At 36.4% G+C, this 13,761-nt stretch overlaps 1 protein-coding gene across 4 annotated transcripts in view; it reads left to right on the top strand.

The window, feature by feature from the left end:
* Positions 1 to 13,761, top strand: part of LOC128691908 (ecdysteroid-phosphate phosphatase-like) — a 77,846-nt gene that overhangs the window by 61,943 nt on the left and 2,142 nt on the right. For 3 of the 4 annotated variants that reach the window (XM_053780883.2, XM_070100926.1, XM_070100923.1), the window contains one exon: positions 12,129 to 13,761. This exon is cut by the window's right edge. In XM_053780883.2, coding sequence (XP_053636858.2) covers positions 12,129 to 12,257 — 129 coding nt within the window. In that variant the 3' untranslated portion in view covers positions 12,258 to 13,761. Of the gene's footprint in view, positions 1 to 4,337; positions 4,477 to 12,128 lie in introns of all 4 variants that reach the window. The other variant, XM_070100924.1, reaches the window with a different exon arrangement.

Raw genomic sequence — 13,761 nt, forward strand, 5'->3', positions numbered from 1 at the left:
GCACATTTTTAACTGATGGGAAGCACTTCATGACTTCTCTTAGGCTTTGAAGAACCGCTATCGTCACTATGTACTTTTGTGCTTTGGAGCAATTATTAAGCAAAATTAAGGGTTATTTTCAGGCCATGGTAAGCAGTGGATAACTGAAACTGCAGAAACCAAATCCATGGATATAGGGGTTCTACTTTATTACTAATTATATATAATTTCACAGGATCCCTGTAAGGGAATCAGGTTCAGTGCAAAACAGGAAAGAGGGAGTAGCTTCAGTTAATTATACAGCCTCTCATCACTTGACAACGGAGTTCTGTTCCTAATACCACGTTGGTAAACGAATTCATAGCTAAGTGAGGAGCATACTATAATGGTAGTGAGTTTGTGTCAACCATCATTGATATTGTTTTAATGTTACTTTTGCATCATTTATAACATTTCTGTTTTTTTTATAAATGTTTATACAATAGTTTACTGTATATTGTAATAAACAGAATAGAGAAAATCAGCTCTAATGTACATTATTTAGGTATGCATACTGGTCAGAGAGCCATCATAAGTTCGAGTCGTCGGTAAATGAGTATGTCGCTAAGTGAGGAGAGGCTGTATTAAGAGCTCTTCACCAGCTTTACACGACAAATAGGTTAAACTAAGTCTTTTTAGTCTGAAGTACTGTACATAGAAGTATCTGGAAGCAAAATGACTGTGTGAAATGGCTCAAAGGTAACATAGATCTCTGTGAACATTACATACATATTTTTATGTTTTTTTATTCTATAACGATATAATGCATAGATGACATCTACAAAAAATTCTCAGAAACAAATGAGAGTTGTTCATGTTATGACCAACTCTCACTTGTTGGTCATAACATGAGCTGTAGTAGTAGTAGTAGTAGTAGTAACAGTAGTAGAAGTAAAGGTAGTAGTAGTAGTAGTAACAGTAGTAGTAGTAGCAGTAACAAGTAGTAGTAGTATTAAAGATATTAGTAGTAATAGTAGTAAAGGTAGTAATAGTAAAGGTGGTAGTAGTAATAGTAGTAGTAATAGTAATAGTAGTGGTGTATGTATGCTTTATAATTAATTGTTTCTGTATTATACTGTTCTCTTTATATAACTAATATCTTGGTTAATTAAGACTTCAAGGAGCATAGGTTTATTTTCAGTTTGTCATTTATGTTCCAGTGTCATGGAAGGATACAAATTATTTAATTTATCTAAGAAAATATTAAAAGTGTGCCTTTTTGGCTGCAGTGAGAGCTTTATAGTTTTTTTGAGAGGTTTATGTTTTTTATTGGAACTTTTTGAAGGAATAAGCTGATGTTAAAAAATATTTTCATGTTCTTGGTGCCCTACAAAAGAGGATGATCCGTAACAAGTTACGGCAGATATTACATAAGGATGGTGTTTTTGTGCGACGAGAACACTGACATCATTTTTTTTTATTATTATTCACCGGTATTCTCCCGGCCCGGGTCTTTTCCAAGTAGTGGTGACCCGGCCTTGGCTCCCTATCTGGGGAGTGCCTCGAGACTTAAGTCTCCCATGGGAGGAGGTACAAGTACCCCCTCATCTTTGGGACCAAGTGTCCCCAGGCCTAGCCACAGTCCCTGCCCTCACAGGGCTCATAGGGAGAAGCTAGGCCTCTGGTCTGCCATCTGCTCCGCCCCAAAGGGGCTCGTGGGGATGGCAGTCTTATTATATTCTGACATCATTATTTTTTTTTTTTTTTTTTATTATCACACCGGCCGATTCCCACCAAGGCAGGGTGGCCCGAAAAAGAAAAACTTTCACCATCATTCACTCCATCACTGTCTTGCCAGAAGGGTGCTTTACACTACAGTTTTTAAACTGCAACATTAACACCCCTCCTTCAGAGTGCAGGCACTGTACTTCCCATCTCCAGGACTCAAGTCCGGCCTGCCGGTTTCCCTGAATCCCTTCATAAATGTTACTTTGCTCACACTCCAACAGCACGTCAAGTATTAAAAACCATTTGTCTCCATTCACTCCTATCAAACACGCTCACGCATGCCTGCTGGAAGTCCAAGCCCCTCGCACACAAAACCTCCTTTACCCCCTCCCTCCAACCCTTCCTAGGCCGACCCCTACCCTACATCTACCCCTACATCATTATATAGGACCATATTATATAAGACCCTGCCTTGGTGGGACACGGCTGATGTTGTCAATAAAATCGTACAATATTCCAGATAACAGTGATACCAGTGGTTATATTTACAGTACAACATATACTGTGCAGTGTTATGTTATGAAGACAGTAAATAAAAAGAAAGTAAAAGAAACACATCACGTCTGGAACCTCTGGCATCGTGGCAAGATACAATGTGTTTGTGTGTGATTACCTAGTATAGCTACGAGAGCAGAGTATGCTTGTGTGAAGAATAAAGAGGCACAATACAGTGACTGGAATAATACGCAAAGAACCTGCACATAGGGGGCTGAGACATATGATGACATTTTGGTCCAACTTTTAATAATAATTAATAATCTTTATTTTTACAAGTACATGTACAATATATAACAGACCTAGCTGACATCGGTGACATATTATACAGAAAGCCCCTGGCTATGCAGAGCATTTTGGGCAAATTAGGTCAGTTTTGTCCCCGGGATGCAAACCACACCAGCCGACCAACACCCAAGTACCTACAGACTGCTAAGTCATCATTGACCATTAACCCTTAAACTGTCCAAACGTAGATCTGCGTTTGCACACGTAGCACCCCAACCTTGATTTTTCCATAAGAAAGAATGTAAGAAAATGTAGATCTACGTTCGGAGCGCTACGTGAGTGAACATAGACCTATATTTGGAGAGTTTAAGGGTTAACGAGTCTCACAGAGAAGTGCGAAGGGAAGGTAGCCAGAATATACATGTATATGAGGAGGAGGGCAGGGGATGGCAGTATTAGAATGAGAGGAGGAAGTAATAGTATTGGTAGTTGGTAGTAGTAGTAGTACATCAGTGATGTAGGTAGCAATAATAAGGTAAGTTTCAGTCTTCTATGTGTGGGTTATTTGTGTACTATGCTCATAGTGTATTACAGTACTTTATGTGTCACAGGAAAAACACTAACCAATGTTTGCATGTATGGTAGTGTAAATAGTTCAGTACTTAGAATTATTATTAATATTATTATAATCAAGGGAATTGCACTAAACCCGTAGGATTATACAGCACCTGTGGGGAGATGTGGAAGATAACCAGGTTTAATTCAGGGAACTGGAGCACAGATTCAATTCCCTAGATCAGGAGCCCCTCACCAGCATCAAGGAACCTTCCTTGAGGGGTCAGTACCTAGTAAAACAAGCAACAGATATTTTATAAGTACAGTACAGTTCTGTATTATTGCCGTACCTTTTAGCCAGTATTGGCCAAACATGATGAACTAACCAAAAAATAAACATTATCAAAAAAATTCTGTTGTACATTGATATCTTGTCATTTAATATGGTATAGAGATAATTAATTTTACACCAGTAATAACTTAATCTAACCTTAGTAAAACAATGTAGTACTCTATGTAAGGTCAGCATAACATCAGTGAAATTAATTAATCTATGATGTTTAGGCTAATTTTTATTGAGTTATTACAACAGTGAATTTATATTTGGTTTGTTTGGCAATATATTCATTGTTGTTTTTTTAAGCCAACATCGAAAGCTATTCAAAGCTCATAAAACATTAATAGAGTACAATCAGTAATCTTGATGCTGTGATAGACAGCATGAGTATGCATCAGTTGAATTAATGTTCTTCACTCCATGGCAAGGTACATGGGTTCATAATTTTTTATTTTTGTTTTTAGATTATTATTTTACAATATTTTATGTGCTCGATAATATTCTTTGGAAGAACTATCCACCACAGAAATAAAAATGTTTACCACCGTGCACAGTTTAAGGGTTAAGCATGAGTTATAATCTTTTTGTGAAATATTCACCATCGTCAAGTGGGGATTGGCTGTACATACACACTGTTTTGATATACCTAAATACAAAAAGCATATTGAATATATTAAAATTTATATCTGAATGACCCCTTAACAATTCCCATAATCAAAGAAAAAGACGAGATATGCTGGCTGAAACAATTTAAGTGTTGGTGTATATGTATGGTATGTGTATGATGTATGTTGTTCTACTTTGGGAGGTATTATGACATAAATATTGCAAGAAAATCAAATTGATTGCAATAAAAGTTTAAAATGATTTTATTGAAACTTGCATAAGGGCTCTTATTAATCATAAGGCTATACAGAAGTATATTTCATAAACTGTTACTCTGTGACGAGTATGTAACACGATCTTGTGATCACAGATCCCGTATTGTTCCACAAGTGCTGTATTGGAATGGCCCTCAGGCCACTGGTCTCTTGTGCAGCCAGTCCTGCCTGTCTCCAATACTGGACAAGCTCATTATGACTGGAGGATCCTCTTGTATTGAACGAAACTCAAAGGTTGAGGAACTTCATTGCCTGATAAGATATATACCGTGGCTGATAGCTTAGCGTGTGTGACTAGTTTGAACCTCTTTTTTTGGGCTGCCATTGCTTTTAATTTTTGTATTACTGGTACTTTGAGTGATGGGCTGTTAAATATATCAGCACTTTGAGTAGTATTCTTATTGGCAAATATATTATAAAATAAATTAATTAATATACATTAAATAACATTAATGCATCTGAGTTTATATTTATAAAACATCACATCATCAAGATACTTCTTATCAAATCAGGTTACATCATCCAAATTAGTATTGTTCATTTATATTTACCCTTAATTAAATCTCTCACTTTGTATATCTGGAGAAGCACGATATGGGTCAGTCCATCGCTTCATCCTTTTATTAACCCTTAAACAGTCCAAACGTATATATACATTCACTCTCATAGTGCCCCAAATTTTTTGAGAAAAAAAAATCTTTTTTTTTTTAAAAGGAAAAAAGAGCATATGGTACCCAGGCATCTCCAATTATTTTAATATGGCGCACAGTGAGTGCACACACCCATTCTCTCATGTCTAGGTGACTCAGGCTTATTGTGGCAATGTTGAATGAATGACAAAGAAAACGTATATATATGTTTGGGGCGCTACGTGCGTGAACGTATATATACATTTGGACCGTTTAAGGGTTAAACTGTAGATTATATTTATTGGGGTGGAGCCCTAATGAGGCCCGATTGCATTATATTATGCTTCATTCACTCCGTACTAATCTCTTAAAGTACTGTTAAGGTCCATTGCATGCTCTACATGGAGTACAGAAGGGATATTGATTTGCTAATTATGTCTGATGCAAGATGGCAACTCAGAGAAACTCTGATACCAAATTGTCATCCTTACTCTTCAGTGTCAATAACAATTTCACTTTCTCTCTCCATGGATTCTCCTCATCTGGCTCTGCAGTCTGCTGTTCTAGGATCTGTGTTCAGGATGGCTGTTCTCTCAGCTTGGCTCATCAGTCTTATGAAGGCCAGAATGGCTTTTAAGGCCAGATTCACTTTTAAGGCCAGGTTGGCTTTTAAAGCCAGGTTGGCTTTTATGGTTTTCTATGAGTACAGTACCTAGTGCAGGATGGATTCTCATTTGTTGAGTGTCGTAAGATGCCCTTTCAAGTGTGGATCTAACGAAGCCATCTCCTCCAGCAATGAGCCTTGTGCTGATCACAGGCCACAGGCTGTATCTCCCTTGACTCCTTGGGTTCTCATTATCTGTTACCTTTGAACCAAATTCTGAGGAACCCAGTGAGTTCTGTGGGCATTAGTATTCTTGCAGGGCTATAGCCTAGTTACTTAGATATCTCGCCAATAGCTGATACAATTGCTGCCAGCTCTTACTGTCAAACAAGTAGTTGAGGAGCAGGGAGGGGCTTTTTTTCTTTGTCTTATTGACCTTCCTGCCTTGTCATTCTTGCATCTGCATGCCTGTCTTCCATAGTCATGGGTCTTCTTCAGGATGGCATGATGGGGTGGGTATGTAACACATCCCTGCATTCTTCTCCAGGAAGTTTCCTGTATAGTAGACTGAGATGTCTTATTTCATCCTGGACCTCAAGGATCTCAACTCTACATGCCTTAATGAGGTTAAAATTGGAATCTTTCTGCAAGGTTTGCTCCTTCCTGGTTCAGCTTAGTTCAGCTAGTGCAGCATTGTATTTACAATACTTTCATACTGGGATATACGATGATGTGATGTTTTACTTTTGCTATGAAACTGAATACAAGAAGATATTCTTATAATGTAAATTTGCTGGTAAAAATACTGAATTTATTATAACTGTTAAGCAAGTAATAAGTGTGGCTCTGTGGTAGTAGCATTAGTGATATGTATGTCTGGCTGTTAGTGATGTAATGACTGGCCACCTGGTCACTGGTACATACCAAAATTAACGCCCAGCTTTTAAGGAAAATTGAGATTGGCTGTGCGGTTGTTGACGGTAGCTCACGTAATTTTCCAGGTTAGTTATGGCAACTAAATTAAATGCATGATCGTTGGCAAGATTTTAAGAAATATCTTTTATTTAACCAGATTTTATACCAAATGTTAAGAATGAGCCTGATAATGGATTTCATTGTTTGTGAATGTAGCCTATATATAGAATATTAATTCCCACATCATTCAAATACAGTACAGTACAATATATATAGTAGTTCATTGTATCAGTGCACGATTGGACAGATCTTTGAAATACAGGAGTTTGTGTCTCGAGAACATTCAACACTGTATGTGGATACAGATTTAAATTAATATCGTTTAAAGTTTTATTTCTTTATACAACACTTTAAGCTTTAACTTTTATTACTTTAGCTATTAGTTAATGTTCTGTTTACCCTATTTTATTTTCATATAAATATTCAAGATTATTTAAAGGCATGTCAAATACAGAAATACAGTGGACCCCCGCATAACGATCACCTCCCAATGTGACCAATTATGTAAGTGTATTTATGTAAATGCGTTTGTACGTGTATGTTTGAGGGTCTGAAATGGACTAATCTATTCACAATATTCCTTATGGGAACAAATTCGGTCAGTACTGGCACCTGAACATACTTCTGGAATGAAAAAATATCGTTAACCGGGGGTCCACTGTACCTTCAAAATAAATGTATTTCATTAGATGGTGTAAAAAAAATTGTTTAGTATACTATGTCTTGTTTATGGAGTGTTCCTCATTACAGTGGACCCCCGGTTAACGATATTTTTTCACTCCAGAAGTATGTTCAGGTGCCAGTACTGACCGAATTTGTTCCCATAAGGAATATTGTGAAGTAGATTAGTCCATTTCAGACCCCCAAACATACACGTACAAACGCACTTACATAAATACACTTACATAATTGGTCGCATTCGGAGGTAATCGTTATGCGGGGGTCCACTGTATTTATAAGAGGATTGGTGTAGTATACCGTTAACCAGAAACAGGTTTGTATTATCTATATTTATTATAGTAGAAACAAAAAACACAAAGCGAGGGCTCATTTTTTCAAATACATAAAATAATCACATTTAGCTAAAAATAATGTTGATGGTGACATTAACCCTTAAACTGTCCAGACATAGCTCTATGTTGATGTGCGTAGCGCTCCGAATGTAGATCTACGCGTTTTTTTAACTTGCTTTCAAATGGAGAAAATAAAGGTCAGAGCACTGCCCACATGAACGTAGATATACATTTGGACAGTTTAAGGGTTAAAGGTGTGGTGGCAATAAGTGATTCATTTTATGTATAATTGAAATAGAACACCAGTACGGTAATACTGTCTTGTATGATCATTACACCTGGTGTTGATCTCTGCATAACATGACGCTAGGTTGCTGTGCGATATTTGTCCTTATAAATTAAATATAGCTGATATCTCCCATCATATTTATTTGTTGATATAGATTTGAAAGTCTTGCATATATCCTTTATCAACTTTTCAAAAATCGTATGTGGTATTTTAGATACCTCATAACTTTTTTATCACTATGAAGTACAGTGTCTCCTCACTTAATGACAGAGTTCTGTTTCTGAGACCACATCAGTAAATGAATTCGTTGCTAAGTGAGGAGCATACTGTAATGGTAGTGGATTTGTGTCAACCATCTTTGATATTGTTTTAATGTCACCTTTGCGCCATTTATAACATTTCTAGTATATTTTTCATTGTTTATACATCAGTATACTGTATATTGTAATACACAGAATAGAGGAAATCGGCTCTAATATACATTATTTAGGTATGCATACTGATCAGAGAGCCCAGCGTAAGTCCGAGGCGTTGGTAAACGAGTACGTCACTAAGTGAAGAGAGGCTGTACTTTGTCATGAGTACGTACCATTTTCAAGAGAAATTTCCTTTAAAAATTATTATGAAAAATTCTTTAAAGATATTTGTTGTGAATTAATTTTTACTCATTTAGTACACAGTATATGAACTGAGAACCATGTAGTTGTTCCTGATGTATTACTGTGCTTATTATTCCTCCTGTATGGAATACGTATACTGGAATATACATCATTAGGTTCTTTTAAGGGCTGTAATAACATTGCTGAATGAGATACAGTAGTTTAATATAGTGCTAAATATTGCATAATCTTGGGACTTGTATGTATAATATTGGCCAGGACAGATGTCCCGACACAGTCTTGCAATGCTGCATCTCTGGCTCCCAGAGGAGAGAGATTTCTCAAATGTTTCAGCATGTGCAGCTCATACAATGTTCTAGACAGTGCATCTGGTGCACCTCTTCAATTAGAACACTGTCTGTAAGATCTCAGGACTTCTAGTGTGTCAGATCGAGTCATTTTTCAGACTGATAAATATTAAAGAAAAAGTTGTATTTAAAAAACATTTAAAAATAATTCAATAAAAGGTATTCATAAGCGATAAATGCATCGTCTTCTCTCAGATTGTGTATTCACGGTGCAGTGTATGTATACACTTCGGTTGTTTACTGAATGTAAATTTACTTAGCAAACTAAGGATACATAAGGGAACAGTTTCTCTAAGGAACTATGGTACCTTATTTGTTCCCTGCCTACTACATATGTACAGTTATTATACATAGTGTATATTAACTAAGATAACCCCCAAAAAGTCAGTTACTTATTTCCATTGGGGTTCTTACTAACTTAAAAAATGGAACTGAAGCTTTAGTATTTTTGAAGAGTTCTCCCTTTAAAATATGACCCCATCACACAGGCACCAAATGATCATATACAAACATTCAATGCTTCTGTTATCTTTCAAAGACAGTGGTTATCTCTCAGCAAGGTAGCAATCACCAGCATCAACAACAGCTGTAAAATTACTAGCCTGAGAAGACATAATACTGTGAAGGAGAATATGCAAGCAGGCCCCGCTTTACAGCACCTCGGTTTACAGCATTTTCACTAATGCAGCATTTTTCAGTTATGCCCATTCTTCACTTATTTTTGTAACAAACTGGCCATATCCCACCAAGGCAGGGTGACCTAATAAGCAAAACAAAAGTTTTTTTTTAAATTCAGTAATTTATATATGAGAATGGGTTACTAGCCCCTTGCTCCTGGCATTCTAGTCGCCTCTGACAACATGCATGGCTTATGGAGAAAAAATTCTGTTCTACTTTCCAATGGAGTTATTCAGACTTCTTACAATAAATATATTCACCACTCACTATTAGCTAAGGATGAAAATATTTTAAGTAAAGTGTGTACTGTATATGCATTTTTTAGGCCTAACTTTATTGCTTACTTGATATATGATTGTGTAAATGTGTTATCAGGCTTTTATATGTATGTACAGTGGACCCCCGCATAACGATTACCTCTGAATGCGACCAATTATGTAAGTGTATTTATGTAAGTGCGTTTGTACGTGTATGTTTGGGGGTCTGAAATGGACTAATCTACTTCACAATATTCCTTATGGGAACAAATTCGGTCAGTACTGGCACCTGAACATACTTCTGGAGTGAAAAAATATCGTTAACCGGGGGTCCACTGTATTTCAAAGTGAAGAAATGCTATTTTTCACTTTGCAGCACTTTTTGCTGTACCTGGGTTAGCATGGCTGACCTGAAGGGTAACTGACATGAGTATTTAGAATAGCAGCACCAGCAGCTATTCTAAAGACTAGCTGTTTAGCTATATCCAGGGATAACATAATGTAATTGAAGATTTAGTTGTCAGGTTGCAGGACTTCGATATATGAAAGTGTACATGAGTGACAAATTGAAATAATGTGAGTGAAGCATGGATCTCCTTAAGAGTGCCATACATTGCTTGTTTGGAACCAAATATGGCCTGCATCTTGATATGTGACACCCAGACTGCTACTGAATGCTTGGCTTCTTTACTAAATTCTGCAAGACCACTGAACAATTATGAATTTTCCTGGCTCAGTTGGTAGCACACTTGGCTAACATATTGAGTGTCCGTGGTTCAACCACCAACATTAATGGAAATGTTGGGCGTGTTTCCTTACACGTGCTGCCCCCGTTTACCTAGCAGTAAGTAGGTACCTGGGTGTTAGTCGACTTTTGTGGGTTGCATCCTATTTTGAAGGTAGTATACCTTAGACAGGGCTAAGTTGTGATAGGATAATAGCTCTTAGCCTGTGAAAATGATTTATACATAAAAATGGGTCCCATGAATAAATATGTAGTGATTAAAAGGGCAGTTATATTGACCTTTTCATTTGCTCATCTTCCATTTCTCTAGACTTCGATTGAACAGTTGGAAATGAAGTCATGACAGCGATGATATCGCTACTGTCTCTTGTGCTTGTCCTCATCACTACTCATGGTGGAAATTTGGGTATGCAGAGTAGGTACATAAGAACATAGGTAGGAACACAACACCAGGCCTACTGGCTTATACTAGGCAGGTCCTTCTCAAACCCAAACCCACTAACAGAAATATTTGCCCAACCCATTTTTGGTGCTACCCAAGCATACTAGTGTACATGGCTGTTCTTACCCCTGAGACATTGAAATATATGAGTAACTTCTTTACATTTTTTTGCTACATTCTTGTAAATTACAGTTTGTAGTTTACCTTCAGTTGTATAGCTCACAGCTTCCTGACAACACAGTTGAGTTACAAATACAAATAATTTATTTCTTTTCTGCAGTATGCAAGTAACGTAGTTTACACGTAAAAAAAAAATATTGTTAGGCACAAAAGAAAGGTATAACAACTGGAAATAAAATTATTTATGACTTACAGTAGTCCCCCCATATCTGTGGGTGATGTGTTCCAAGGCCTACCATGGATGCCCAAAACCTTGGACACAGTAGTGAACCCTATGTACAAGTCGTTTTTCATTTATATACATACTTATGATAAAGTTTAATTGTTAAATTAAACACAGTAAGATGCTACCAACATTTAATAATAATAATAAAATACATTATTATACTTGTGCTCTTTCAAATGAACTGGATTCTGACATTTTAGCTTTACCCTTAAGGGGCGATTGAGCAGTGAAAAATATCTTGTACACACACACACAGTTTACGTTGTATACATTTAAATATACTGTATACATTTAAATACATTGTATGCATTTGAATACTTTTATCCACTTTGGTGTTTGTGTTGGTTCTTTCATGTTTTAGATCATGCATACCGGTATGTTTTTATTATTACAGTAATTGAATGTACAGTATTGTACTAAGAAACCATTTAAATAATTGATGGCATTTTTTTCCCTTGTATTCAAAAGCATGGCAATCCTGCATTAATGGCTTTTCCTTTCAGATCAGTTTGTTTAAAAATTCTGTGTCATATAGTCTGTATGTTAATGCTGCATTAAGGTGATACACCGTACATTGTCCCACATGCACATCTAACATCAAACGGAAATGCATCCATTGCTATACATATATACATGTACTTAGTGTGACTGTCTTACTACACTCTAGTGAATTTAACATTAGCATTGCTGGATTGTTCTATGGCTAACTATTATTTTTAACTTATTAATGAATGATAATTTTATAAAAAGCAAATCCTTTGTTTTATATGTAATGTTGAAACTAATATTTACATGCTAGAATGCTTTATTTGTTGCCAGTCATATAATTCACTCTTCTAAATTGTTTTTACCAGCTAACTTCAAGCTTAACCTCCCAACAGATTCCCTACTGCTCATTTGCTTTTGCTACTCAAGAAAGTAAGGGGAGTTGGTGCTTGAAGGAGCCGCCCTTCCCGCCTGCCACCCACTCCGCCAATATGCGATATGATTGGAGGATCCTCGTTCCATAGCTGTCTCCGTCCCTATTCCCCCCAGTGTGAAGTGTCGTGTGCCCAGAAATATCAGACATTTATTCCTACGTGTTAATGAGATACATGTGTTGTGAATGAGGTTTTGTGTAGATAAGTGAATGTTGGACTACACAGGTGCTCCTCGACTTACAATGGGATTCTGACAAACCCATTGTAAGTTGAAAATATCATAAGTCAAATATGAATATGATATGCTAAATAAAAAAGTAAATACATGTAGATAAATGCTATCACTGAGTAAGTAAATAAACAAATAAGTACAGTAACTTAATACCAGTATCGAAAAGTAAATAAATAAATACAATTTACAGACTTGGCACCTTCGTGCTGGGTAATTATCTCAAGTTTCACCTCCATAGTAATTGCTTTTGCACCATTGTAAAGTCAAAATGTCATTAGTCAAGTCATCATAAGTCGAGGAGGACCTGTACTATAGAATTTTGTTACCAGTATGTGACATAAATTGCCTAAAATACTGTATGCAGAATACTAGAGTGGTTATGTAATGTGGGAATTTTCTATATAGCTTCTGGCACTACATGACAGACAATATATCAAGTAAATTAATTTTTTTGGAGCCAGTGATTTGTGACGTAATTTGTCTTGGCATATTAATAAAGGCATTTTGTGAATTACCACGTAAAGACCAAGTTGCTAGTGATGTACTCGTTACTGCAACAATACACCATCGCATGTTGCAGCATCTTCACTGTTATTGTTGTTTGGATGCTTTTCAATGGCATTTAAAGAGTGTTTTGAAAAATTACACTCACAAACACTTCATCGAAATATTGCCACTGATTCTTTATTACAAAACTCTACGTACTGGTTTCAAAACATAACCCCATTGTTTCACTTTTTATTACAAAACTCTACATACTGGTTTCAAAACATAACTCATTGTCAGAATGAAAAATATTCTAATCTTAAATTCATGTAACTGAATTTAAGTATCTTGCTCTTGTATCCATACAGAGTTCAAGCTGCCGTATTTTTATTTACCTGGTAACTAGTTAATTGGTGGCTTCAGTACGTATTTCATGTATCTTCCTCGTTACTTTATTTCTTTCTTTTTATAGGCCTACTGCGCTGTTAAATGTTCTTAGTTTACATTGTAAAAAAGGACAACTTGTACACTTATTTGAGGACAACTTATCTGAACTAACATATACAAAAAAGGTACAGTAAACCCCTTGATTTAACGAACTTCAATTTAGCAGACTTCAAAAATTACAAGATTAAATCCATTGGGGTCGACTGATTCAATCACAACGGACAGAGTCTGTTGGTCATAGGACGGTCTACTATTGTTATAATCACAACAAAACAATCTCATCACTACCACCGCAGTTGCCACTAACAACCACCAGGGTTTACATATTATTTATACGAGGCTATTAACCCCTTCTGTATCAATTACTAAATGTAAAATGAAAACAAGCTTGACAGTTTTCTTCTTTTTCGGGTCACCCGGCCTCGGCGG

The sequence above is a fragment of the Cherax quadricarinatus genome, chromosome 75 (genome assembly GCF_038502225.1).
Source record: "Cherax quadricarinatus isolate ZL_2023a chromosome 75, ASM3850222v1, whole genome shotgun sequence".
Classification (NCBI taxonomy): domain Eukaryota; kingdom Metazoa; phylum Arthropoda; class Malacostraca; order Decapoda; family Parastacidae; genus Cherax; species Cherax quadricarinatus.